General features: G+C 45.7%; 1 protein-coding gene and 1 long non-coding RNA gene across 4 annotated transcripts in view; one reads left to right on the forward strand and one right to left on the reverse strand.

Moving 5' to 3' along the window:
* ADAMTS12 (ADAM metallopeptidase with thrombospondin type 1 motif 12) overlaps positions 1-17,789 on the forward strand; it is a 214,093-nt gene extending 196,304 nt beyond the window's left edge. For both annotated transcript variants that reach the window (XM_053657378.1, XM_037129004.2), the window contains 2 exons: positions 2,050-2,209; positions 13,799-17,789. In XM_053657378.1, the coding sequence (XP_053513353.1) occupies positions 2,050-2,209; positions 13,799-13,977 (339 nt within the window). In that variant the 3' untranslated portion in view covers positions 13,978-17,789. The remainder of the gene's footprint in view (positions 1-2,049; positions 2,210-13,798) is intronic.
* Positions 1,662-27,967, reverse strand: LOC128626182 (uncharacterized). 2 transcript variants are annotated; one of them, XR_008390107.1, is made up of 3 exons: positions 27,815-27,967; positions 3,036-3,167; positions 1,662-2,102 (listed from the first exon to the last, which is right to left on the reverse strand). It is a non-coding gene; the product is annotated as an uncharacterized LOC128626182 (long non-coding RNA). The 2 variants fall into 2 exon arrangements; XR_008390106.1 differs by having other exon boundaries at positions 27,769-27,967.

Genomic DNA, 27,967 nt, shown 5'->3' on the forward strand with positions numbered 1-27,967 from the left:
TTTGGTACCAGAATAATATTGGCCTTGAAAATTGAGTTGCAAATATTCTCTCTTTTTCAAAATTTTGGAAGAGGTTAATAGGGACTGGTATTGAACTTTCTCTGGGTGTTTGTTAGAATTCACCAGTGAAGCCATCTGGTCCTAGACTGAAGGGGGGTTTTTGGGAGGACTCTGACTACTCTTTTAATATCTTTACTAGTGACCAGTCTTTTTAGGTTTTCAACTTCTTCATAATTCACTGTAGGAAGGTTGTATATTTCTAAAAGTTGTCCTTTTCTTCTGTGTCATCAAATGTGGTAGAATAAAGCCTTTTATAGTTTTCTGCTATAAACCTTTTTACTCCTGCAGTGTCCCTTCTAGCTTCTCTTTCATTTCTGATTTTATTTGAGTGTTTGTTCTCTCTCCTCTCCTTAGTATGCCTAGCCAGGGGTTCAGTTTAATTATTTCAAAAAACCAACTGTTTTCTTTTTCTCTTTTTGGGTTCTCTATTTCATTTATTCTGCTGACTTTGGGCTTCATTTGTTCTTCTTTTTGCAGTTCCTTAGGTGCGATATTAGATTATTTGGATCTTTCTTGTTTCCTGAGGCAGGCCTGTAATGCTTTTAACTTTCCTCTTATTACCCCTTACACTATATCCAAAAAACTTTGGTGTGTTGTATTTATATTTTTATTTGGATCTATGAGTCTTCTGATCTTATTTCTTTGACAAAATAGTTGTTCAGTAGCATGCTGTTTGATCTCCATATGTGTGGTTTTCCAGCTTTATTCTTGAAGTTAATTTCTCGTTTCGTATAGTTGTGGTTGGAAAATATGCTTGCTATGATTTGGGCCTATCGATTTTTCCAGAATTTGCCATGCAGCAGGGGTTTTTTGGCCAAGCAATCAATGAGGATTTATTGAATGCCAGGTCGTGTTTAAGTCTTACCCAATTTCCATGCAGGACAATAAAAGAGGAGCTGCTTTCTGCCCTCTGGGAGATTGTATAAGAAATATGATGCTAAAATTAATAATACTTGAAATAGAATGCAAATCACAAGAGTATACGTGGTTTACAACAGCCAAAAGGTGGAAGCTACCCGTGTGTCCATCAATGGATGGATAAACAAAATGTGGTGCACACATTATAACATGGAAAAACCTTGAACATTATGCCTGTTGAAGTAATCAAGTCACAAAAGGACAAATATTGCATGATTCCACTTACTTGAGGTACCTGCAGAGGTCAGATTCATAGAGACAAAAAATAGGATGGTGCTTTCCAGGCTCTGGGGCCAGGGCTGGGTGGGTGGGAGAGGAGACATTATTATTTACTGGGCACAGAGTTCCCGTCAGTGAAGATGAAAACATGGAGGTGGATGTTGGTAATATGGCACAGGAACGTGGACGTGCTGAAGGCACTGAGCTGCATACTTTAAAGTGGTTCAATGGCAAATTTTATGTTTTATATATTTTACCAAAATGCACACACATGGTACATTCAGACACATTTTCCTGCATCTCCAGGAATCATCTTGTCCGAGCTGCCTTCACAGACCAGCTGCTTGCAGGCGGCCACATTGCGACCTGACCTTGTCTGTTACGATGACTGGAGACCACACGGTCCCACTAGGTCCATCCACATTTTCTCTGTTCCCCCAGGGTTTGCCTCCCCACTTCCCTTTTTATCTTACTCTTTCTTTGGAGCTCTGTTCCCTTCCTCACATTTGCTTTCTAGCCCCAAATCAAAACTAGCTCAGAGAAACCGCATTACCAAAGTACCAGGGTCCAGATAGGATTTTTTTTCTCATTTTACTTGTAATTCAACCTCTGTACATGTTCTGCAGAGAACCCAACAGTAAATTAAACAACTTGAGTCCACACAATCTGTAACATAGACTCTGCCTAAATTCACATCTCCAAATGATCAGTGCCTTTATTCTGTGACTCCGACAAGGTTGCTGGTCGAGACGTTTCCTTACTTGACCACAGTGAATGAGAGGCGTTCTGTAGGAGTTCCCGGCTGAGTCTGGGGAAGAATTCTGACTTCCTCCGTGCGCCCCTCTCTTCCAGTGCACCGCTTCCTGTGGAGGTGGCTTTCAGAAGAGGACTGTCCTCTGTGTTTCCTCGGAAGACAATAAAACTGAAGGTCAAGACCAATGCCTGTGTGATCATGAACCCAGACCTCCCGAATTCCAAAAATGCAACCAGCCGGCCTGCGGGAAGAGTGCTGGTGAGTGAATGGCTTCGCGCAGGGGCGAGGGCAGCTTTTCACAAATAGGTGGTCCTGTGAGACGCAATTTCTGGGTAGTTTTAGTCAGTCCCCTTTACTGAGCCAGGAGTCTTAATGCTGGAGGGGCCAGCCAGTGCCCCTGGGAGGAAACTGCCTGGCCTGGTGAGGTTTGACTCTGATTCTCCTAGTTTTCCAAAAGTGAGTTCACACTGACGTCATCGCCCACAGATGAGAATCACTTCTCAAAGCCTTTTCAGAGACACACTGGCCCTTCTCAGTCAAGTACTGAATGGCCCTTCCTGTCAGTCTAGCACACTGTCAGTCTAGCACACAGAAACAGACTGAGAAGCAAATGTGTGTGCAAGGGACTCATTAAGAAAAACCTCTTTAGAAAACCATCAGGGGAATGGAGGAAGCGAGACAGCAGAGAGAGCAAGCACAGCCAGGCTTCAGCCTGGCCCCCCAGGGGAGCTCCAGGGTGTAAGTTATGTCTCAGCTCTCTGCTTCTGAAGCCGAGGAGCTGGGCTCTTCAGGCATTGGCCAACGAGTACCCCAGGGAAGTGACTTTACGGACCTTAAGGCTCTTTGTGTGCAGAAACAGAGCAGCTTCAGTAGGCTGTGGGGAGTCCTCCGAATGGGCTAGAGTCTCTGGGTATTAGAGGCAAAAGAATGGGGACACTGGGACTTTATGTGGGGGTAAGAAGACACATAGACATGGACCAAAAAATCCAAGGAGGGAGATCTGAATGGTGAAACATGATTTGTCTACTGTTACAGTCAGCACTCACTTTCTAAAAGCATCCCTATTGAAATGCTACATGGTTACCTTTGTCATTGGAGGTTTGCTTAGATGCAGCCTGGAGAGGTTCCGTGGCATGTTTGTGGTTACACAGGGGGGTGATGTCTGAGCCAGAACGCCAGGTCAGGTCTCCTTTCCACTTTTCATGTGCTGTAACTCCTCAGAGGTGGAAAGAATCTGGCTTTAGAATCACATAGCAAGGGTTTGCATCTCATAGAAACCCCTTTCTGCCTGTGTGACTTTGGCAAGTTATTAGACTTCTGAGCCTCAGTTTTCCTTTTGGGACAAAATTAACAAAGAAAGTGGACCTATACACTGAAAACTATAAGAAATCAAAAGAAATCAAACAAGATATAAAGAAATGGAAAGATACTCAATGCTCATGAATTTGTAGAATTAATACTGTTAAAATGCTCATAATACCCTGAGCAATATTCAAATTTAATGTAATTTCTATCAAAATCCTAGTGGCATTTTTTACAGAAATAAAAGCAAAAAATTCTCAAATTTGTACAGAACCACAAAACCCCTGTGTAGCCAAAGATATCCTCAGAATAAAAAAGAACAAAGCCAGAGGTCTCGAATGCCTTGACTTCAAACCATACTATAAAACTGCAGTAATCAAAACAGCTTGGTATTGATAGAAAAAAAAACACACATGCAAACTAATGGAACAGAATTGAGAGCCCTGAAATAAATGCACACATACATGGGTAACTAATACTCAACAGAGGAGCCAAAAATCCTATAGTGGATAAAGGAAAGTCTCTCAGTAAATGGTGCTGGGAAAGCTGGAAACTCACTGCCATTCTCATATGCAAAAGAATAAAATTAGACTTCTACCTGACAACATACACAAAAATGAACTCAAAATGTATTAAAGACTAGAATATAAGATCTAATCAAATAAAATACATAGAAGAAAACATCGGCACTAAACTTATGGACTTTAATCTCAAGGGGTTTTTGCAAACTTGACCTCAAAGGCAAGGGAAGTAAAAGCAAAAATAAATGAATGGGACTGTATCAAACTAAAAAGCTTCTATACAGCAAAAGAAACCATCAACAAAACAAAAAAGCAACCAAACAAATGGGAGAAATTTGTCAATGATACTTCCAATAAGATATAACTTACACCCTGGAGCTCCCCTGGGGGGCCGGGCTGAAGCCTGGACTGTGCCGTAGTTGGCAGCCTGGCAGTGCTTGCTCTCTCTGCTGTCTTGCTTCCCCCACTCCCTTAATGGTCTTCTCAGGGGCTTTTTTCTTAATGAGTCCCTTGAAAATTTGCATTTACACCTCAGAGACTATTGCTGCAGACCCTAAGATAACAGTGCTAGATCAACAGATCCAAAATATATAAAGAACTCGTACAACTCAGCAACCAGAAAAAATCCAATTAAAAATGTGTAGAAGATGTGAATAGAAACTTATCCAAGGAAGACATAGAGATGGCCAACAGATATGTGAAAAGATGGTTAACATCACTAGCTATAAGGGAAATGAAATTTATAACCACAATGAGATACTACGTTATATTTGTTAGAATGGCAGACAAGAAATAAGTGTTGGAAAAAATGCGGGAAAATGGAACCTCATACATACCTGGTGCGAACGTAATTTGGTAAAACCAGTATGGAGGTTTCTCAACAAAAATTAAAACTAGGGGTATCATATGACTCAACAATCCCTCTTTCAGAAAATTTTGAAAACACTTATTCATAAAGTGTTCACTGTATTCACCCCTATATTCACCGCAGCATTATTTACAGTAGCCAAGACGTGGAAACAAAAAGAGTGTCCTTTGACAGAGGACTGGATAAAAAATAAGAAGAACGTGGTATGTATATACAATGGAATACTACTGAGCTGTAAAATGGTGAAATATTGCCATTCCACAACTTGGATGGATCTGGAGAGTATTAATCTAAGTGAAATAAGTCAGATTGGAAAAATGGCAAGACCTGAGTGATTTCACAAAGCAACAAACAGAAAACAAAAAAGCTCATAGATACAGACGGTGGAATGGTAGTTTTCAGAAGTGAAGGGGAGAATATATAGTGAGAAAAGAAGGCTAGACTTTGGTTGTTAGACACACTATAGAGTGTACAGACGTCATATTATGAAGATGTGTAGCTGAAACACATTATTAACCAACGTTACCTCAGTAAATGTATTTAAAAATAAAATATTGAGGCAGTAGAATCCTATGTATTGATTCTATTTATATGGCTGAAGTAGCAGCACAGTCATGGTGGAACAGGCCTGGTAATAATCACTTATTTTAAAATCAGTTAACTGTCTGCTGGATAATATCTTCAATAATCAAAACTGGGTTAAATGCATCCCTGAAATTTTTTATCTTGAATTAAAACATGGAAGAGCTGGCAATTAGATAGAGTTGGCTGGCAGTGGATGTAAATAGCAATGAATTTCACTGACCAACAATTACCAGGGCACAAAAATTAATTATTAGCTTCTCTTAGAGGCAGAGCCATGCTGACTCACGGAGAAACAACCTGAAAATTAATTATTAGCTTCTCTTAGAGGCAGAGCCATGCTGACTCACGGAGAAACAACCTGAAGTAGCAGCCGTGAGAAATTTCTCAGGTTAAAAGCCATCCACCCACCCTGACTGCTCTGCCCTCTAAAACTCTTGGGAAATGAGTCATTCGATGCCCAGATTCTTGTTAGCCCTCCAGCCATCACAGTAAACAAGCCCCTGTGTTCATCTTGTAAGATCAGACATGAATTCATGAAAGGTTCGCTCTCCAAGCCTTTATACTTCCTGTAGGTGCCATCTAAATTGTTAATGACTTAAAATCTAAATCATTTCCATAGTTGGGACTACAAAAACCCTTTTTATGTACCTGGGCTAAGAAAGAAAACATCTAATTATTAGCTATGTTATACATAGAACATTTATAATGATTAAAAACTCCAAGTAAAATCCTTATGCACACTCTTCCTGGGTTTTTGTTTAATTTGGCAAGTAAAGGGTAAAGATGATAAGAAAAATAATAATAGAGACAATACTTAGACCCAAAGTTGACACCAATGACCATTTGAGACAGCTGGCTTTCTCTAGGAGAATATTTTTTCAGGTGAATAACATACTGCCCATTAATTTATTTAGCAAGTATCACTGATAATAACATATGTTCTCAAATATTAAAAACTTAGGCTACCAAAATGAGTACGACAGTCCCTGACCTCCAAAAAGCCAAAGCCTCACAGAAACTTTTTTGCCAACAATCTTGAAAATTGTTTTTCAACTTTCTTGTACAGCAAAAATGTTATCTTTTCAATCCAAGCACACCTGGCAGCAGGAAAACATGCTTATAGCTATCCCTTTAAATGCCCAGGTCTGCTTCCTGTTGAAAAGGCAGAGGCAAATTGAGATCTTTTCTCCAAGTGACCCCTAATTGTAAGCATTGTGTACAGCTTGGCTGGGATCCAGCTGGCTGAGGAACACAAGAAGCCCTCATTGTTTTACAATAATGAGAACTGACGTAATTCAGCCCTGCCACGGTGTTGGCCTCAGAGCCATTGTCTAAAGGAGCTGCTAAACATAAGCCTCCCAATATTAACCACCCCATTCCTCCACTCTTCCTTCCAGTCCCCTGCTCTCCAACAGGAGGATCCCAGGACTTGGCATGTTTCCAGGACTCCCGAGGACTGCTAAAAATCGGGGCTCGTGATCTCATGGTTCCCAAGGTCAGGCAGGCCCCCCAGCTTGGTTGAGCCTCTTTCAGTCCCGTGGGGGTATTGAACTAACCTGACAAGAGGAGGTCCTGTGTTGAGCAGATGAAGATTTCTGGTCAGGCAAGACCTCGCCATGAGGCCCCCTCCCCGCCCCCTTCATCGGTTCAAGAGATTCATTTTCTCATTGGCAGAAGTTTGAAGGCACTAAGGCAACATTCAGATACAAGCCCCACCCTCTTACACCCCAGCCCTGTGATGTTGGGCTAATTACTAAGCTTCTTTGGAATGCTAAGATTTGAAAAATAAAATATAAGTAAATTTCTTTGAGGATCAAAGGAGATAGTACATGTCAAGCACATTGCCCAGCATGTGTTAAGGGCTCGATAGATAGTATTATATATAGTCATGGGCAAGGGGGGTACATTAGTTTCCTAGGGCTACTGTAGAAACTGCCACAAACTAAGTGAGTTAAAACAACAGAAATGTACTCTCACAGTTCTTAAAGCTAGAAGTTTAAAAACAAGGTCTTGTCAGGGCCGTGCTCCCTCTCAGCTTCTGGTGTTGCCAGCAGCCCGTGGCTTTCCTGGGACTGTCGCTGCATCACCTGCCACCATTGTCATCTGGCCTTCCCTTCTCCGTGTGCCTGTCCTCACATGGGTTTCCCTTCTGTGTGCCTGTCTCTTATAAGGAAACATTCCCGTTAGGTTAAGGGCCCACCCTTCTTCATTATGACCTCATCTTAATTTGCATCAGAAAACATCTACAAAGAAATATTTCCAGATTTTCAGTTCAAGGTGGTGGCGTAGGAAGACCTCAAACTCACTTCCACATACACATGAAATTTTCACCTATAGTTGGAGCAGTTCTCCCAAAGAAGAACTGAAAGAAAGAGATTGACAGTATTACAGTAATAGGGGACTTTACAACCCACTTTCATCAATAGATCATCCAGACAAAATCAACAGGGACACTACGGCTTTAAATAACACATTAAATCAGGTCTACTTAATAGATACTTACAGAACATTCTACCCCCCCCCCCAAATATCACTGGAACACACATTCTGTTCAAGTGCACATGGAATATTTTCCAGGATAGACCATATATTCAGCAACAAAACAAGTCTCAAAATTTATTAAAAAATTGAAATCATGTCAAGCATCTTCTTTGATCATTACTGTATAAAACTTGAAATCAATTACAAAAGAAACTGGAAAAAACCCAAATGGATGATAACATGCTAGCAAACAATGACTTAATAAAATCAAGGAGGAAATAAAAAATATCTTAGACAAATGCCAATAGAAACACAATAATCCAAAAATCCTTGGACATAGCAAAAGCAGTTTTAAAAGGGAAATTCATAGCAATGCAGACCTACCTCAAGAAACAAGAAAAGTATAAAATAAACCACCTAAACTTACATCTAAAGGAACTAGAAAAGAAAAGCCCAAAGGGAATGAAAGGAAAGAAATAAGATTGGTGCAGAAATAAAAGAAATAGAAACAACATTAAAAAAAAAAGATCAATGAAACTAAGAGCTGGTTCTTTGAAAAGATAAACTAGATAAACCTTTATCCAGACTCATCAAGAAAAAACAGGGAGCCCAAACAAAATCAAAACTGAAAGAGGAAAAGTGATATTCAACACCACAGAAATGCAAAGGGTGGTAAGAGAATAATGTAAAAAATTATAGGCTGAAAATTGGACAACCTAAAAGAAATGGATAAATTTCTAGAAACAATCTTTGAAGACCAGATCAGGAAGAAACAAATCTGAACAGACCAATTACTGATTCAGTCTCATTTCTAGTAATCAAAAATCTCCCAACAAATGAAAGTCCAGGACCAGACATCTTCATGGGTTAATTCTTTGAAACATTCAGAGAAGAATTAATACCTGTTCTCAAAATATTCCAAAAAGTTGGAGAGGAGGGAAACCTTCCAAATTCATGAGGCCAGCTGATACTAAAACTAGACAAAGACATCACAAAAAAATGAAAATTATAGGACAATATCCCTGTTGAACATAGATGCAAAATACTCCAACAAAATACTAGCAAACTAAATTCAGCAATACATTAAAAAGATCACACACAGTGACAAAGTGAGAGTCATCCCAGGGGATGCAAAGATGGTTCAATATCTACAAATCAACATGATATACCACATAAATGAAATAAAGGATAAAAATCATGTAATCACCTCGGTAGATGCCAAAATGAAATAGCATTTGACCAAATTCAACATCCTTATAAGAATTCTCAATAAATTAGATACAGAAGGAACATACCTCAACATAGTAAAGGTATGTGGTAAACCCACAGCTAACATTGTACTTGGTGGTGAAAAGCTGAAAGCTTTTTCTCTAAAATCAGGAACAAGACAAAGATGCCCACTATCGTCACTCTTACTCAAAGTAGTATTGGAAATCCTAGCCACAGCAATCAAGAAAGATAAATCAGAGGTATCCAAATTTGAAAGGAAGAAGTAAAAATAATTATTTTGAGATAACATGATGCTGTATATAGAAAACCCTAAAGAGTATACCAAAAAACTACTAGAACTAATAATAAATTCAGTAGAGTTACAAGATACAAAATTAGTACTCGGAAATCTGTTGCATTTCTTTTTTTTAAATTTAAGAAAGATTTTATTTATTCTTAGAGAAAGGGGAAAGGAGGGAGAGAAACATTAATGTGCAAGAAAAACATCAATTGGTTGCTTCTCACTTGCCCCCAACCAGGGATCTTGCCCACAACCTAAGCATGTGCCCTGACAGGGAATCAAACCAGTGACCTTTCGGTTTATAAGCCAGTGCTCAATCCACTGAACCACACCAGCCAGGGCAAATCTGTTGCATTTCTATACTCAAATGACAAACTATCAGAAACAGAAATTAAGAAAATAATCCCAATTACAATTGCATTAAGAAGAATAATATATCTCAGAATAAATTTAGCCAAAGAGATAAAAGACCTGTACTCTAAAATCTATAAGGCAGTAATGAAAAAAATTGAAGGCAACATAAATAAATGGAAGAATACACCATGCTTGTATATTAGAATTAATATTGTTAAAATGTTTGTACTACCCCAATCTACAGGTTCAATGCAGTCGTTAAGAAAATACCAGTGACATTTATCACAGAACTCTAGAATAATCCTAAAATTTATATAGAAACACAAAAGACCCAGAATAGCTAAAGCAGTCTTGAGAAAGAAGAATAAAATTGGAGTTATCATGCTACCTGATATCAAACTATACTACAAGGCTAGAGTAATCAAAACTGCATAGTACTGACATAAGAATAGACTCACAGATCAATGGAACAGAATAGAGAGTTCAGAAATAAACTCACATATGGTTTATTAATCTGTGACTGAGGGAGCAAGAATATACAATGGTTTAGACAGTTCCCTCAATAAATGGTCTGGGAAAACTGGGCAGATACATGCAAAAGAATGAAACTAGACAACTTTCTCACATTATATACAAGAATAAACTCAAAATGGATTAAAGACTTAAATGTAAGACCTGAAACCATAAAACTTCTAGACGAAAACATAGGCAGTAAAATCTCAGACATTTCTCTTAGTAATATTTTTTTCTAATATAGCTTCTTGGGCAAGGGAAACAAAAAAAGATAAATTGTACTACATTAAACTAAAAAGTTTTTGCACAGCAAGGCAAAAGAGCAAAAGGATCACCTATCAAATGGGAAAAAATATTCACCAATGATACATCTGATAAGAGATTAATATCCAAAATATATTTTAAAACTTACTCAACTTAACACATACACAAAACCAAACAATCTGACTTAAAAATGGGTAGAGGACCTAAAAAGACACTTCTCCAAAGGAGACATACAGATGGCCAACAGACATATGAAAAGATCCTCAACATCACTAATCAGAGAAATGCAAATTTAAGTCACAATGAGATACCATCTCACATGTGTCAGAATGGCTACAGTCAATAAATGAACAAACAGCAGGTGTCGGAGAGGATGTGGAGAAAGGGAACCCCTTGCTCTGTTGGTGGGATTGCAAATTGATGCAGGAGAACAGTATGGAGGTTGCTCAAAAAATTAAAAACAGAATTACCTTATGACCCAGCAGTCCCATTTCCTGGTATTTATGTGATGAAATCCAAAACAGGAATTCAGAAAGATATATGCGCCCCTATGTTCACTGCAGCATTATTTACAATAGCCAACATACAGAAACAACCTGAGTGTCCACTGGTAGAAGATTGGACAGAGAAACTGAAGTGCATACATCCAACGACTTTCATTCAGCCATAAAGAATGAATTCTTGCCATTGGGAAAACATGGGTGGAACTAGAGAGCATTATGTTAAGTGAAATAAGTCAGACAGAGAAAGACAAATACCATATGATTTTATGTATATGTGGAATCTAAAACAATACAAATGATCGAACAAAATGAAACAGAAACAAACTCATACATACAAAGAAAAAAATGGATGGTTGCCAGAGGGGAGGGGTCTGCGAAGTGGAAACTGCCAGTTATAGAGTAAGTCACAGGGACGTAGTGGTGCAGCTTAGGGAACCGAGTCAACAATGTCACAGTAACTACAGCCAGTGACAGACAGTTACTCAACTATTGTGCTGATCACTTGGTGAGCTGAATAAATACTGAATCAGGTATGATTAAAAATAATTTTAAAAAATAAATAAATAAAAGAAATATTCCCAAATTCAGTTACCAGTGATTAGAACTTTGGCAGACACAATCTGAAGGATACAATTCCACCCACCGCAGGGTTAACATTTGGGGGTCTCTAGGAGGCCCCTTTTGTGATGGAAGACACCCTTGAGAGATGGCACTTGGGCCCCTCGCAGAAAAGACTTACACGTGTCAACAGTTCGAGTCAGGTCGTAGTGCCACGTTGGAGCAAATGATGCGGCAGTAACAATACCACTCCGGAGGCTGGGATACAGGGGATCTGTGCAACGCACCATGGCCAGCAGGAGCCTGGTGGAGGGAAGGGATGTAAGCTCAGACTTCACACTTCCTCTGCCTTCTCGCTCTGGAAGTAGTCCCAGAGCACTCACACACTCATGGCAAAAAGAAGGGGGCAAAGAGCTACCGCCAGTACCCCTTCTCCATCCACCGTCCACCGTCCACAGAGGCTTCAGGAGAGGCTGGCTGAGAGCCTGGGGCAGCCCTGCCACCCAGGTTTCTGTGCGGAGCCTGGCTCCAAAGCCAGAAGCCTAGGAAGGAATCCTGTCCCTGTTCCAAACAGCAGCCCCCATGGCCCAGGCCCCATGGAGAACGCCAGCCGCTCAGTGGGGGAGAGACCTGGGAGATGAGAAGCTCCAGTTTCTTTCCTCAATAGGAACACTTGGCTGAAACACGTACTCTTTCTCAAATGTCAGAGCCTGTACCGAAGTTTCCTGTGGGACTTTAGGAGACACGCATTGTTACAACCGGCGTAAGAAGAAGCCTAAAGAAGGAAAGAGTGAGCAGCAAAGCGGGGTTCGGGGAGCATTGGATGTCACCTGTTCTCAGGGGCACTTCCGATTTTCTCACAAAATGGAATTTCACAGAGAGCAGAAGACATCAATTTCTTAAATTTAAAAAAAAAAAAGGCACCTTCAAGGGAATGATGTGTTCTGAAGAGATAAAAAGCAGGTGAAAAAACCAGAGACAGGCAAAAATACTGTCCCGGGTTTTGAGTAAAAAGGATATGACCTCGATTTCTACTTTTACTGACAGTTCTACTTACAGAGGAAGATACCTGGTTGTGAAAAAAGCTTTCCTTTGCGACTCTTCAAATCTTTTTTTGTAAAGGAAAAGGAAAGACAGCCAGAGCTCAGAGAGGCACTCGGGCAAAGTTTGAAACAATTTCCCTTTACAGAAGAGAAAGCTGTGCTTTGGACCTTGTTGAAGTCCTTCCCGACCAGGAGTTAGTGGGCGAGGGTCTGCGTCCCACCCACAGACTGTGTGGCGGTGGTACCTGAGAAATCTGCTCTAATTCCCTGCTTCGTGTTTGAGCAAAGCAGGACCCTCCCACCCCCCAGTTAAAGGACTTCTTGCCAGAGCTAATTAGAGCAGAATAAGGTAACTAATTATACACTTGTGATGTGAATTATCTCTGTGTATCTGGTGCCTTCACGTCCACGGTACATTTCTAGATGAGACGGCAGGGACCACATTACTCACTCTGCTGAGCGATGCTCGGAAAGCAGTGGGTGGTTGGCCAGCCGGGGGATTGCTTGGTTCTCTGAATGGTATGACGGATAAAAGCAAGAGCTGCAGGATCAGTACTGCCTGTGTCCAGATCTTACTGCACCACTTAGCAGCGGGTAACATTGTGCAAGTTCTTAACTTCGGTAGGTCTTACATTCCTCGTTTGTAAAGCAGCGAGAATCATTGTATTTACCTGACATTGCTGTTGTGAAAATTGAATGAACCAATGCACGTAACCATTGCATTCAGCTGCATAACAATACTGCAGAGCAAAACACCTCCACCCGTGGGGAGTTAAAACCAGCATCGTGTGGATTAAAACCATCATTGCATCTCCAGGTCTGCTGAGGTGCAGCTGAGCTAGCCAGGCCTCGGTCGGCTTGGCTGCCAGCTGTCAGTTTGGTCTCAATCAGCTTCGTAAGTCTCTCATCCTCCTTGGCTCAGTGGCCACCCGAGCCGTGTTCTCACAATGATGGCAGAAGCTCAGCAGGGCAGGGTCCTCCTTCTGCACATCCCAAGGCCCCACAGGGATCGTCCTGCCCACTAACATCCCATTGCCCGTCATAGAGCTGAACCCAAAGTGCAGAAGTAGAGTAGGATTCATGACCCACCAGGTGACCGTGGCAATGGAGCATGTTGGACACTGCCACAGGGGCGTGAAGAATCATCACTGATAGTTCAGTTTAACGCAAACTCTGCACGGTGCCTGATACGTGACAGGTTCCGCGGACGTCCACTATTATTATGGATTGTTATGGAACCTCTCTTGGTACACATATAAAGTCTTCCATTATTAATAGAAGTCATGCTCATTCACTTACAAAGGATACTCTTTGGTATTTTCTGAACTTTTTTCTCCTCCCACAGATGTGCTTTGCACCAAAGACAACTTATCGGCCGGTTTCTGCCAGACCCTGAAAACCATGCAGAAATGCTCTGTGCCCACCGTGCGGACTCAGTGCTGCCTGTCATGCTCCCAGGCACACACCGTCCACTCCCAAAGGCCGAGGAAGCCACAGCCGCTCAAAAACCCCAACGCGTCCTAAGTCCAGGAGGAAGCCACCGCCACCATAGACCGCCGCAGCCCGCTGACCATGACCTCTTCCAACCCAGGGGCCACCTCCTGGAGGTTTCACTCTGTGCATTTCAGGTCCCACTTGGGATCATAACAAAACAAAGTCCACTGTGTTCTGTTAGCCACACACTGTCCCTCGAGTTAGGATGGTTCTGTCACACTTGCTGCTCCCTGACAGCCAGGACAATGAGGCATCTCCTGGGCTCAGCTCCCGGGCAAGGTGCCAAATTAGGCAGGTCTGTGAAATAATGTCTTTTCTTCACCCTTCAAAGAGAAAATCGAAGAAACCAGATTTTTCCCAGACTACCTCAAAAGTATCAGGAAACAGAGAGAGCCGCGCTTGTCCAAGGAACAAAGTATCTTGTCAGTTGACCTTGATGGAATCGTCCTCCCTGCCCACCTGTGCTGGGATGGCTGCTGTTTCAAATACCGTGGGAGAGCTCGTAGGAACATCCCTTAATTCATCCAGGCGGAGGGCCCTTTCTTCACCCAGTATTCAGCTAGGGAGGAAGAGAAAGTGCCGGCTATGTCCCTCGGTCTGTCCCTAATCCCTGCAGACCATGTCTGGACAGAGGAAGGAGGCAGAAACTACAGGATTTAGCAAAGCTAAGGGATTTAGGTTTTACAGAAGACATTTCTGAGCTGGGGATATAATTCCTGTGGAAATTCTTAAAAAGCAAATGAAAAGAACAGTTGACCCTTGAACAACACAGGTTCGAGCTGCATGGGTGCATTCATACACGGATTTTTTCTGACTAATGCTTGTACTGTTTTTCCATCCGCAGTTGGGGGTCCGTGGATGTGGAGGGTAGATTGCACCAATCTGTGCCACTTTATATGGGGCACTTGAGCATCCACGAATTTTGGTGTCTTGTGTGGTGGAGGGAGGGGGCGGTTCTGGAACCAATACCCCACAGCTACCAAGGGAAACTTACATTGGGGGGGTCAGAAGTAAAATAGGTGGGTTTTCGACTGCATGGGGTTTGGCACCCCAACCCCTGCCTTGTTCAAGGGTCAACTAGACTTGTATAAGAAAGGGAACGTGGGCCTCTATTCTTCTCACTTTGCCAGGACAGTGCCTTTCCCTGGGAGAAGGGCCTTTCCCTCCCCAGCCTGCTCCTTGCGCCACCCTCATCATCAGCTCAGTAGCTAGGGGTTTACTCACAGCAGCTGCTGGAACCTGGTCCCCGGCTGCACCGCCCACTGCAGCTGGGAAAAGGATGCTCCGGATTAAAATATTTCAAAGAAGCAGGTAAGCTGTATTAAACACAAGAACCTAGTACACATTTCTAGCTTGGAGAAAAACTGCTCAGAAATGAAGTAAAGATGATCTACCCCTGCGTGCACCCACCAGTTACTTTTGAGGGTCTTTTGTTCGGGAGAAACAGGCAAGTCGGGGGGACCCACAAACTGCGATGGGAGTGAGAAGGCTTCTCCTTGGCGTTCCCCCCACGCAACAGGAGCCGGAGTAGGCTCCGTCCAGTCTCAAATTCAAGGCAAATGAACGTCCTGGTTTCGGGGAGGGGCGGCATTTACATGAACTGAACCCAGAGTGAGGGTGGGCGGGTAAAGAAGCCCTCAGAACCAGCTCTCGGCCAGAGGGACAGCAGGGATGTGGCCTCTGTGTGACAGGCAGCACGCTTGCAGACTCACGCACAGGTACCGCTAATACTCGCCACGGGCGCCCTGGCCCGTACCTTGAATTACCCGTCCGTTCCGCAGAGTGGTGCTACTGAAACACGGTGCTAATACCCAGATGGCGGCAGCGCTGAAGTGGCCGTGGGGAAGTCCACAGGCGTATTCTGCTGCATGTGTGATGAACGGCCTTGCCGGCCAATGCCTGTTCAGTGCTTAGATACCAGAAGCTTAGAACTGTTAGATTATGTGCTCTTTACTTTTTTCAAGCCATTAATGTATATGATTGTGATAAATTTCTATGGGACATTGAACCCGGGGTTTGGGATGCAATTCCAGATAGACCAGAAACAGGGGGAGAGTGGAAATATTTACCTAAAGCCAGGAAATGTATTGCTAGATAATAATTACAGTCTTGTGTTCTCTGTCTTCCGATAGAAACATTGCTGGCAATGACAATCTCTTGTGAAATAATAGTTTGAGAGAGAAGAGGCCTGAATTGTTGGTGACGTGAGTGGAGGAAAACCTGATTGATTTCTAATGAGGCAGTTCACAGAGACTGTCGCCGAAGTGCAGTGTAGGCTTGCGGGAGCAGGGGAAGGCGATTTAGTAAACCCCACTGATTTGACCTGGCACTGTACTGGCATAAGGTCATGCATCTCATCGGAGCCCTGCGATGACCAGTCTTACAACGCTCAGGAACAAACTTGGCTTCCTACCGGCCTCAACAAACTCAACTGGGCTCGATTTCCCAATACACAAATGTTATTTATGTCCCTGTGATGAAGGTGGTAGAAAGATACGGAGAGCCTGGCCAGGTGCTTTATTTTAGGCCTTCCTCCGCTTTCTCAAAGGCAGAGTAATGGCCCCTAATCACAGACATTCACTTCCTATATGGAGGCTGTCTTTTGACAGCCATGTGGCAGCTGTCAATCTCAACCCCAGGATAAAGATAGCACTTGCTGTCAGAGCCAGCTGATGTGGTTGTTGCCTTGACAACCACTCGGCATTGGTCATCTGGGTTCTGACAGATCCTTGTGCTTGTACTAAGGGAGGGAGGGGCCTCAGATTATCGGGGACACCAAAGGCAAGAACATAAGATGGTGTCCCCCCATTTCTTTGATGCTTACAGGGACCAACATGAAGCCACGTTGTTGGTTTATTTCATCCATGTCCTTCCTTCCTTCCCAGCTTGAGCAAGCAGCTGAGAAGGTAGAAAGAGACACTGGAAGCTTGTCCCCCAGGGACCACACAGGGCTGCCCCAGGGCCCGGTGCTCAAACACCTGATGGTCCTCAGACCCAGTTTGGTTCGCCTTGCCATCCACAGTGGTAGAGTTAAGGCTTCTCTGCAAGGTTGTGGGTCAGTTTAATTCTTGAACACAAAACCTACTTCAGCACCGTGAGAAAACAGTATTTCAAGAGTCTAAACAGTGAAACAAATCATTTGGTGATGCAGACAATGGCCTCTGTACAAATGACTTTTTTTGTGATGGGTTTTCTGAAACAAGAGCAAACCTCCATCTTTTCTCCTGACACCCAATTGGCAGAATCATCTCCAAGTGATACTTTCAGACGTTCAGTGAATGTTTTAACAGGCATCGTCAAGTTTCTGAAATGCAACCTGAGGGGTTCATATTCTTTGAGGTCATAATTTCCCAATCATTTGGCCAAAGCCCTCTAAGCTCTGAAAGCTACACATCGCTACCCCAGGGACGGTGGGTCTCGGCCCCTCTCCCTGCCGACTTCAGGGTCAAGTCCTGGGACAGCGTATCTGGTGCCCTCCTCACAGTGACTCACTTGCAAGAGAGAGAACACATGACGTGAACTGCCTGGTGCTACAACTCAGCCAACAGGTCTGATGCTACTCCTCGTTTTTGTATTGCTAATTCAAGTACTATTGATGTTATTAGCATTATTCTTATTAAGTTATGTCATTTTTTAAACATGGTTGGGAAGCACAATTCTATCTATCATTGTCCTCCAGAATGGTTGTGTGATGTAATGGCCAGACCCATTGCTTTCCTGCATCTCTGTGCTGCTTTGCCAGCCCCAGCCTCAAGGGGGCGCCCTGCTGGGCTCCTCAGTATTTAAAACCAGACTGTAATCATAGCCTGCCATTGTGTGGCATCAATAAATGAACAAACTCAGCAACCTGTCTATGCGATTCATTTACCCCTGCCGTGAGACTCTCACCCCCCAACCACTGGTACCCTGGAGTTTAGCATCCTGGAGGAGGATGCTGTGAAATTCTTCCATACTCCTTGCAGATTCCCTCCTGGACCTGTTTGTTACCAGAGGAGTCACATCCCAGGTGAAGGAGAGAACGTAGGTCTCTTCTCATGAATGACTGCAACAGCTGACGATCTACCACATGACAATCTGAAGTGACGCCTAAAACTCTCCGCGATACCCGATCCGGTGTGTTCAGCATTACCTACGCCTCATCTTATCCAAAGTGTGGACACGGTGCTTGAGGAACAGTAACCTGCATCTAGAGGGGTTTGGTCTGGAAATCCAATCTTTTCAGAGGTGGCGCACTGCATGGCACGTGCAACAGGCAAAGGCAGGATTTGGGCGTGTGGACACGGCGCCCACTCACGGGGAACGGTCGAAAGCGTTGAGGCAGGGAACTCCAGGCATCGGCAGGCGATCCCTAGAATGTGTGAGGGCACAGGTTGTGGGAGAAAATGTGTTTTCAGTCCAGAAGACAGCACAGAGGCTCATGACCAGGATTTTGTCCCCCAAGAGACATTTTTGGCTTTACAACGGGTGGGGGAGGAGGGAGTGATTCTGACAGGTAGTGGGTAGAGGCAGGGACCCTGCTCACATCCTGCAGACGGCTCCTCCCCACGACAGAGAATCAGCTGACTCAACATATCGAAGCTCCTGAAGTTGAGTACCTAGTAGAACAATGATCGTCTTGGAATGAGGGCAGGGTTCTGGTGTGGGTAAAACTCAGCTCACCCAAAAATTCAGACCTCAGAAAAGGACTGATGAGGAAAAATGATGTATCAGAATTCAAAGCACATCAGCTTGATAAAAGCATCTTAATGTTGGAAAGAGTCTCAGACCAGCCCCTGGGGGCCCAGGTCTCTGAATCCGAGAGCCAGTGGCCATAAACCAAAGCAAAATGAAAAAGTGACATGTCGGAGGGTTGGAATAAACCTCCAAATGGTGTTTCCAACCAAACAATAGACATAGTTGGCCAGATTAAAGTAGCATCTTTACTAATGGTGAAGCTGGCTTGGAGAGCATCTCTCAGATGCAAATGGGAAGGGCTTCTCTACCCTTTTCCACACCTCCAGGGGTCAGGGTCAAGAGGGAAGGGGTGGCGAGGTCAGAGCAAGGGAGAGGGGTGAAGAAGAAGAAGAAGGGAGGAGGTGGGGGAGGACAGCGCAAGGATGAAGAGGATGAGGACTTGGAGTAAGCAGTGTGAAGGGCAAGCACAAGGTCACTAAGAGGGTGCCCCTGCCTTACCCACCCACTGCCCTACCAGGCATTGCCCACTGCCTCTCCCTGGGCCCCTCCTTTCAGAGGTGGAGCCTGGCTCACTCCATCTCCAACTCTGGGATGCTGCCAGGCCTAGGGGTCCGCAGTGACGGTGCCTGCAGCCTCCACAATGACGAGATGCGGTACCTGGAGCCAAGGCAGTACAAGGGACCAGGGAGCACGGTCCAGCTGGAGGCCGACATCAGGCAACAGCACCCAAATGGCAGCCACGTGGTGCCCCTGGCACTGTCACTACACAGCTTCCTCTTTGGCTACTAGAGCAACTGGAAAACATGCCCACAGCCAGCTGTGCAGGCCAGGAAGACAGTGCTGCCTGCGGGAAGGGCCTCAAGAGCACCAGTGCCCGGGAGCTGGTCTCTTGTTGCTCCCAGAAACCTTGGAGAGGAATTCACAGGGACTGGCATTCCCTCAGAGAAGGAGGGAACAGGGAAAAACCAGCTCTTAACCATCACTGACATTGCATTCTTAACCCCAGGCTGGGAAGCACCTGCTAACAATACCTACATGCCGTTCCTCCAGACTCAATTCTTCGAGGAGAGGGAAAATATCATTGGGTAGTTCTATTTCCAGAACCTTGTCCACTGCTTAGTACATGATATGTGCTCAATAAAACTGGGTCGATTACATTCATTCATGCCAAGTTAAGGATCTAAGAAAAACAGCTAAAGTTCTTTTAGCAACTTATAGGAGGAAACTTATTCTAGGTAGAAACTGAAATTAGGAAACCACTCAGGTTGAACATGCAGAGCTAATCTAACCATCATAGCTAGTGATGAACAATTCATTATGGGCACCTGAACATTCAAGCGACCCTCTTGTAATTAAAGTGTTTGGGGACATGATGTGCCCTGAGAAAGAGCAGGATCCGTCCACTTCAGCATCCCACTGACATCACCCTGTGTACCGCGCCCCGCCCCCCACTGCCGCTGCACAGTTTTTCGCTGCAGTCCCTCCTGAAGGCTGTCCATTTGCTAACCCAGTTATTCCTGACACAGGCAGGAAAGTGTTCAGGCTGCTGACTTGCTTTTTCCACTGCACCCCGATCCCGCCAGGCTACACAATCCTGGATCTAATCTATGAGCACAGTGCCAAGGGAAAGAGCTGTACTTCTCCACTCTGACCCCAGAGCAGCCAGTTGCTGAAGATTCATCACACCATGACTTTGAGGATGGAATGAACAGTCCACCGAGGCTTCAATGGCCCGGCTTGTCACACTAGTCAGACTCAGGGGCTAGGGAGCCTCTCCTACCAGGGGTAAGATGGATCTAGTAGCTCTTAGTTGTCTCGAATTTCATTCAAAACAATTTTGTTAGATTGTATTGTGACAGCTGTCATATCAGCATGCACTTAAAAACATCAAAATTGGTGAGTTTTTGTGTAGCCATTTTAATATTGAAGCTGGAAGAAAATAAGTGACATTTTTGGAGAATATGCTTTATTATTTCGAGAAAGGTAAAAATGCAACAGAAATGTAAAAAAAGATGTGTGCTGTGTGTGGAGAAGGTGCTGTGACTGATTGAATATGTCAAAAGTGGCTTGCAAAGTTTTGTGCTGGAGTTTTCTAGCTGGATGATACTCCATGGTCAGGTAGACCAGTTGATAGTGATCAAATGAAGATATTGAGATCAATGTTATAGCACATGATAGATAGCCAACATATTAAAAATATACAAATCAATAAAGTTATTGGTGAAAATGAAAAATGTGTCTTTTATTTTATGGAAAAACAAACCACACGAACTTTTTGGCCAGATGAACACTGTTGCTGCATCCCCAGCTACTCCCACCCGTGGTGGTGTAAGAACAGCCACCACTTTCTCATGCTCACCGATTCTGTGTGTCAAGGGTTCTGACGGGACGCAGAGGGTCCGGCTTGTCTGCTCCATATTCAGAACTGCAGAAACTTGGCATGAACGACTCCTGACCCCTGCACTGAGACTTGATCTTGGCTTCTAGCAGCCTAAGATTTGTCCCTGGGATGACTCAGCCCAAATTGAGTTTCTGTCTGGAAAGATCAAACGTGCCAAGAGAATTTAGTATTTGTTCCCATGGGCCCCTGACCTCCCTATTCTTCGAGCATTTGTGAAAAGCTTATCATTGTGACTCCTCTCTCTGTCCCTTTAGAGATGTGTGTGTGCCTCCCACAGCCCAGGACTGTTGCTCTCAAGGACCTGAGAGTCATCGCTCTGGAATGTAACCATCAGGAAGCCAAGGGCACCTGTCTGCCCGCCTTGGTGGGGAGGCAGAATCCTGGCTTTGACTCGTGCCCCTCGGCAGGCACAGATGACCCACTCGCACTGACACCAAGCATCCCTCTTACCTGGCGGTAGTAGTTTCTCACTTTCTGACCATACTGGGGCCCTCGCTCACTCCTCACGCCTACTGTCTCTCATGTTCCCATTAAAACGCCCAGTCACCTTTGCGCAAATTGGAACTGAACTCGCACCACTGGGGTATCTCCCCATAGCCAAGGGGAAATGATAGAGACCTACCTCTCAATGGGACTAGTGCCAAACCACTGGGGCTGTGATTAAAAACCACCATGTACACCAAGGGCCAAGTTCCAATAGAACTCCACCAGTCACAGAGTCCTTATATGTCAATTCGCCTATTCATTAAAATTTATTTATAGCTCCAAGATCAATAGCAATCAAGCTGTCCCCAGAACAAGCCACCAGCCTCGCAAGCTCATGTCTCCACTCCCCTCACAGCCTCCTCGTCTCTGCAGGCTGATTCTAGGGATCTTCCAGGGCAAGGGGAGGTCTCCTTGTCTCCTAGTAGCTTCTCTTTTCCAAAGCTCTCCAGTTTTGCCCTGTCTCAGGCCTGCCCCCAGGCCATCCTTACTGCCTCGGCAACAAACCTAGGCCTGGTCATGTGTGGGCTGCCCCCTGGTGGCCATCTTCAGGAAGCAAAGAGCTGTGCTGCCAACACACCTTGTACACCTGAAAATTATGCTATTTTGACCCCAATAAATTTAACTTAAAATATGCACATTTGACTAAACGAAATCAGTTTTTATATGTATGTTTTGGGTATATATTTTCTTTCTACTTTTCTCAATTTAAAACAGGAGAAAAATAAAATCTCTGGAAAAACACATAAAAGGAATGGAAAAGAAAAGAAAATCAGTACCGAGCCTCAGCACCAAGGAAGCCCCTTATGAGGAGAAATCAGCGTGGCTGACAATGGCGTTGCTGATCAGCTAATAACAGGGACCACCTTCTTCCAACTCGGAAATCATTGCAAACAAAGCCCCATGGGACCAACTTAAGCCCATGGCTGCACAAAATGGCAATTTGTTTTGGGCTGATTGTCTTGCATCTGTCCTTGATTTTAGACAACAGATGAACTAACGCAGCATGAGATTCCATTTGCTCTCCCCAGCCGCTGTGCATGAGAAACCGGCTGGTCGTGTGTTGCCAGCAGCCAGGTGTCCTTTCTGCCTTTGAGATGCACTGGCATTAGGGAAACGCTCCTTCAGTCATCCAGTGCTGAGGGACCAGCTGAGCTGAATGGGCCTCAGAACCTTAGAAGGTGCGGACAAAAGGTACAAGCTGAAAAACATCTCTTCTCTCCATTTCCCTTGGGGAAGACAACTCTGGGGGCAAAATGATAATTTTTAAAGTAGATTGTCAGATGAGTGGAGCAGGGAAATTGGAAGTGAAGGTGAAGCAGCTCTGAGCGTCATGGTCCTGCCCTGCCCACCCCGCCCCCATGGCAGGAGACCCAGGGCCCCCCTGGGGCCATCTCAGAGTGGCCCGGGTGCATATTTCTCCTGGTCCTCCCACCGTTCTGAACCCTCCCACTGCCCGTGCTCATTCCAGCCTCCTGCAGCCCAGGCAGTAGGGAGAGGTGCAGCCGGGTTTCTCTACAGCGGCCTCGGATGTTTTCCCTGCCAGTTCTGGGCCCGGAGAGATGGTTATTTAGGCTTGTTCTAGCATTTGCGGGGCCTGGAGCGAGCGTACGGTTAAAGGACCACACATCAAATGTCTTCATGTTTAGAAGTTATCGAACAAGCTACCTCCTGGGCCCAGCCTGCTCCCCAAGGACTGCCCTTGGGACTGAGAGGCTAAATGAGCCACGCCAGGCCAGCCCTGCCTCCCAAGAACTTGTGGCCCAAACACAGGACTCCTGGGTCATGACCGAAGCCAAATCCATGGTGGAGACTCACTGGCCACAATGGTTTTCCTCCTCCATCTCTCTCACTTTTCCAACTAAAAATCCACAAGCAGTTCTAAAAACCTTACAAACTGCATCACAACCTCCCCTGGCTTGGGAAACCCCGTGTATATCTATACAGTTTATAGCTGTAGCATAATTTTTTAAAAAAAAATAAATACATCTGTCTTTATACCTGCTTCCTGGCACAGAGCTCCTAAACCCTGAAATTTCCTGAGTCACATGGATGTCTTCATTACGCATAACAAGCTCCTCTCAACCACACCAGAGTTTGTACTCAGGCAACTCATGCGCAGGCCCTGGCTTCAGGATGGGAGCTGGTCACCAGGAACCATCACCTCCTGATCTCCAGGCAAGGGAGAGGAGCCTGAGTTTAGCCGCCAATGACCACTGCTATAATCAGTCACACCAACGTGAAAACCTGGGGACGCACTCGAACAAGGAGAGTCAGAGGGCTTCCGGGCTGGGGAGCCCATGAACGTGCAGAGGGACGGCCCGCCTGGCGGGGGCGCGCCCACCTCCCGTGCCCTGTGCGTCTCTTCCCTCTGGCTCTCCCCTGGTTATTTCCAGCAGATCATGTTTGCGAGCAGGTGGGTCGCCTGAGGCTGCGGTCGGCTGGGAGGAAGTGCAGGTCACCTGCATACCCCATTTGCAAACGGCGCCTGAAGTGGGGCAGCCCTGTGACACGGGCCCCTCCCCTGCGGGCTCTGCACTAACCCTGGAGATGTCAGCACTGAATTAAGTCATGGGACACCCAGCTGATATCAGAGAATACGAGTGCGTGTGTGTCAGAACAACACATCTGGTATCAGAAAACATAGTTGTCCCTTTCCAATAATTTCTTATTCATTCAGTTGGTTACAAAACACTTAAAAAAACAACTCTTACTAGACCACAAAGACAGAAGAAGTGTTTGTGATTCAGTGTCTGTGACGCGTGTGACGCGCTGGCCCCGCTGAGGCAGGACTCTTGGGTCGGAGGCCCCTGCTGCCCAGGACTAAGGGCAGTGCTGCGCACCCTGCTGGCGCTCCCGGGAATGAACAGCTGCAGCCGGAGACTCGAAACAGAAGCTCGCAGCTCAGTAGGGTCCAAGGGGATCTCGGGCCAAGGGATAGACAAACACTCGGGAAATTGTGCCTCGGTGAGGCTGGCAGCCTGCTGAGTCACTCCAGCCGGAAGCCCAGGTTTCAGAAGGTCCCCGGGGAAGACGGTGAAGTTGCAGCTGTGACCGGCTGGGTATCTTGCACTGAAACTCTGCCACCGGTCCCAACCAACCTCCCTTCCTGGCCGGCCCACCGGCTGTGCCAGTGGTCAGGAGTGTGACTCATGGAAGGCCCAGAAACAAAGCAAGTGGGCAGAGGGGCCCTGCGGTCAAGGCCTGTTTCAAGTTAGCAGGAAATTATCCTTAATTTTCCTTCCTCTGCATTCAAAGAAGCAAATTTTCATCCTGATTGCAAGTCACCCTGAATTATTAATAAGCTGTCAGGATTTCACAAGTAGGTTCCACATGTCCTTCTAGAAAGCTGAACTCCACCAGTAACTCGTTATCAGGTCATCATCAAACACTGGGGGTTAAATACCAGCAGAGCCCCGTGGGAGCCTGCTGTTTCCATCTGGGGGTTACCAGGAGTGGGGGGCCACGGAGGGGCCTCGGGGCGAGGACAGGAAACGGCACGTGTATGTCTGACCTCTTTGGCCAGGAGGTTTTGACTATTACCTGGCCCACTGAGAACTTCCCAGTGTGACCATGGAGCTCAAACAAGGCGACGACATCTCAGGAAAAGCTTGGGAAAGATGATGGGCCGGAGACATATGTCCTGTCACCTCAGGAGAGACTTCTCCCTGGAGAGCCATGCTGTCCGCACACCATCGCCGTTCCACCCCTCCCCTCCGTCACCCTCGGTCACTCCTTCACCTTCACCGAGGCCTTTGGCTTTCTCCCTAACCCCGGCCCTGCCCCCTCCCGTCCTTGTGAAACCCAGTGTCCAGTGGCCCATCAACTCCCCAGTCATATGCTGTCAGGCTCGAGTTTGCATAAGTTACATGGGGGGACTCGCTTCAAACACAAGCTCTCTGGCCCGGGAGTTAGGACAATAGTTCTGACTCGGTAGGTCAGGAGAAGGATCCCGAATTTGCAGGTGATACTGATGTGGGTGGTCCAGGGGTCACAGAGGAGCCCTCTGTTTTCTCAATTCCTTGATGTGGTCAGTGAAGTTGATAGTCTCACGGCGGTTTTAAACAGGGCTAGGTCACTTCTATTTTTTTTTTTGAGGTTTCTAGTATATTTTTTTAAACAAAGGAATGTGAAAAGGAAGTTTATCAGGATTGTGGTAAATTTTGAATGTTTATGTCCATAGGCACCCGCTCCGCCCACCCACACACATACACACACTCACTGGCGGCATTCAGGGTAAACAACACAAGTCCAGCGTGAAGTCCTCCCTGAAGAGGTCAGCCTTGGGACAACGTGTGCGGGTAACCGTCCCAAAGGGCATGCGCACACCAAACCTAAAGCCTTGGGGAAGCTCCGCACCCAGTGGCAGCTCTCCGCCTCTCTGCTCCAGCCCCACCGCTGGGCAGGGCCATCGCTAAAAAGGCTGGCAGGTGAGATAAAGCAGCCGTGAGCCCAGAAGAAAGACCACCTGCCCTCATCCATGTTCACTCTTTAGCCAACTGCACTGAGAGGGCGGTTGACCTGAGGGTTGGACCCTGCCCCCCAGGGGTGGGTATTGACCTGAACTCCCGTATAGCCAATCAGCCAGGCAGTGGGGGAGCCTCCTGCATAAACTTTAGGGAGACCGGAGGGAAAACTCCTCAAACCAGACCGTGCCTGGGAGAATTCTCCAGAATACCCTGCCTTCCTCTTTCCCAAAGGTGTTTTCTGCTCTCACCTGGGTGACCACCAGGTGGAACTGCTTGTAGTAAAGGCCCAGCTGGCAGCTCCCTACACACCTGTGTAGAAGTGAAGGCAGCAAGACTCTCAGAGAGGAAGAGGGACAAGAGAAAAAACACGGCTTGTTTCAGTTCAGTCCTCCGTCCAAAAACGGGGGTGAGCTGTCTCCCTCTTCAGCCATGTCTGAAACACTGTAAATCCAGTTTGGTTTCTGAAGCAGTGTTTCTTAAGTGCTGGTTTGCATGAGGACCATCGGGGTCCATCTGGAAACTTGACTGACTTGGGGTCCAACCCAAACCTGAGTGACTCAGTCCAGATGGACACCAGGTATCTGCATTTCTGCTAAAGAAGGAGCCACCCTCCCAGGTGGCTTTACTACAGGTGGTCCCCCGGCCTCGGCTGGACACACAGTGCAGCAAGCAGTGGACTTCCCAGAAGCATCTTGAAAAGCCATGTATCCCGTCTCACTTTCCAATTGACATCTAAAGTTTTTCATGGAAAGTTAGAGTTGCCAAAGTATATACTTTCTGCTGTCCTGTAAATATCGATATTTTAAAATAAAAACTGTTACTTCACTCCAAAAAATGCCTCCTCCCAGCCATGTGTAGGATGCTTGCATTGAACACATTTTCATCACAGCCTGGGACCCTGCCGAATGTCTGAGCCTGAGCTGTAGGAAGCTGACATTTTTGTGGGCCAGAAATGGTTGCATATTGGCAATTTTATGTGGTTCGGCCTAATATTGCAGACTTTGGGGAGCAGGTAAATACAAGATTTTGGAAGCTGGGGAACAGAGATTCGACCCAATCTAAAAGGTCTGACCAGATAGTCACTGATTGAACCAGTGGACTGAGAGCAGGACAGGGAGTCATATTATTAATAATCCTCTGATTTTGCCCTGGCTGGTGTGGCTCAGTGGACTGAGTGCTGGCCTGCAAAATAGTCAACAGTTCCATTCCCCATCAGGGCACATGCCTGCATTGCAGGCCAGGTCCCCAGTAGGGGGCGCATGAGAGGCAAGCACATACCGATGTTTCTTTTTCTCCCTCCCTTCTCCTCTCTAAAAATAAATAAATAAAATCTTTTAAAACTAATTCTCTAACAGAGGATGAATGATGGGCTTTGCACCTGCCGTTCCTTCTGCCTGGAAGGCCCCCCAGATGTACATGGCGTTCCTCCCTCGTATCCTCTCATCTCCATTCCAATCTCACCGTCTCAGTGAGGCTGACCTGAGGGCCCTGACCCCAAGCAAGGCCTAGACTCCTCCCTGCCTTAAGAAGTACTTTTGGCCTTCAGGGTCTGCTGGGTCTAACGGGCATTCTGGAATGAATCATTTTACACCCATAGTCTTGAGTAATTTTCAGGATAACACGTCCCTCACCGAGCACAAGGGAGAAGGCTCTAGTCCAGGAAGTTTCTCTCACTTAACCATGCGCTGCGAGAACCGAAATGAAGGAAGGAGCTACAGTGGGAGAGGGGGAAAATCAGAGAAAGATGCTGCTGGCTTTCCCGTTTGGAAGCTGAGCTTAAATCCTCCAACTCACCACCACAAACTAGGTGACGTTAGACAACACAAACGTAGCCTCTCACGGTTCTGTGGGCTGTTAGTCCGAGGTGGGTCTCGTGGGGTGTTGGCCCAGCGGTGCTCCTTCTGGAGGCTCCAAGAGAGCACTTCCTTGCCTGCTGCAGCTTCTAGAGGCCGCCCTCCTTTCGTGGCTCACGGCTTCCCTTCCCCCCTTCAGA

The sequence above is a fragment of the Artibeus jamaicensis genome, unplaced genomic scaffold (assembly GCF_021234435.1).
Source record: "Artibeus jamaicensis isolate MK-2021 breed Jamaican fruit bat unplaced genomic scaffold, CSHL_Jam_final scaffold_369, whole genome shotgun sequence".
NCBI classification, from domain to species: Eukaryota; Metazoa; Chordata; class Mammalia; order Chiroptera; family Phyllostomidae; genus Artibeus; species Artibeus jamaicensis.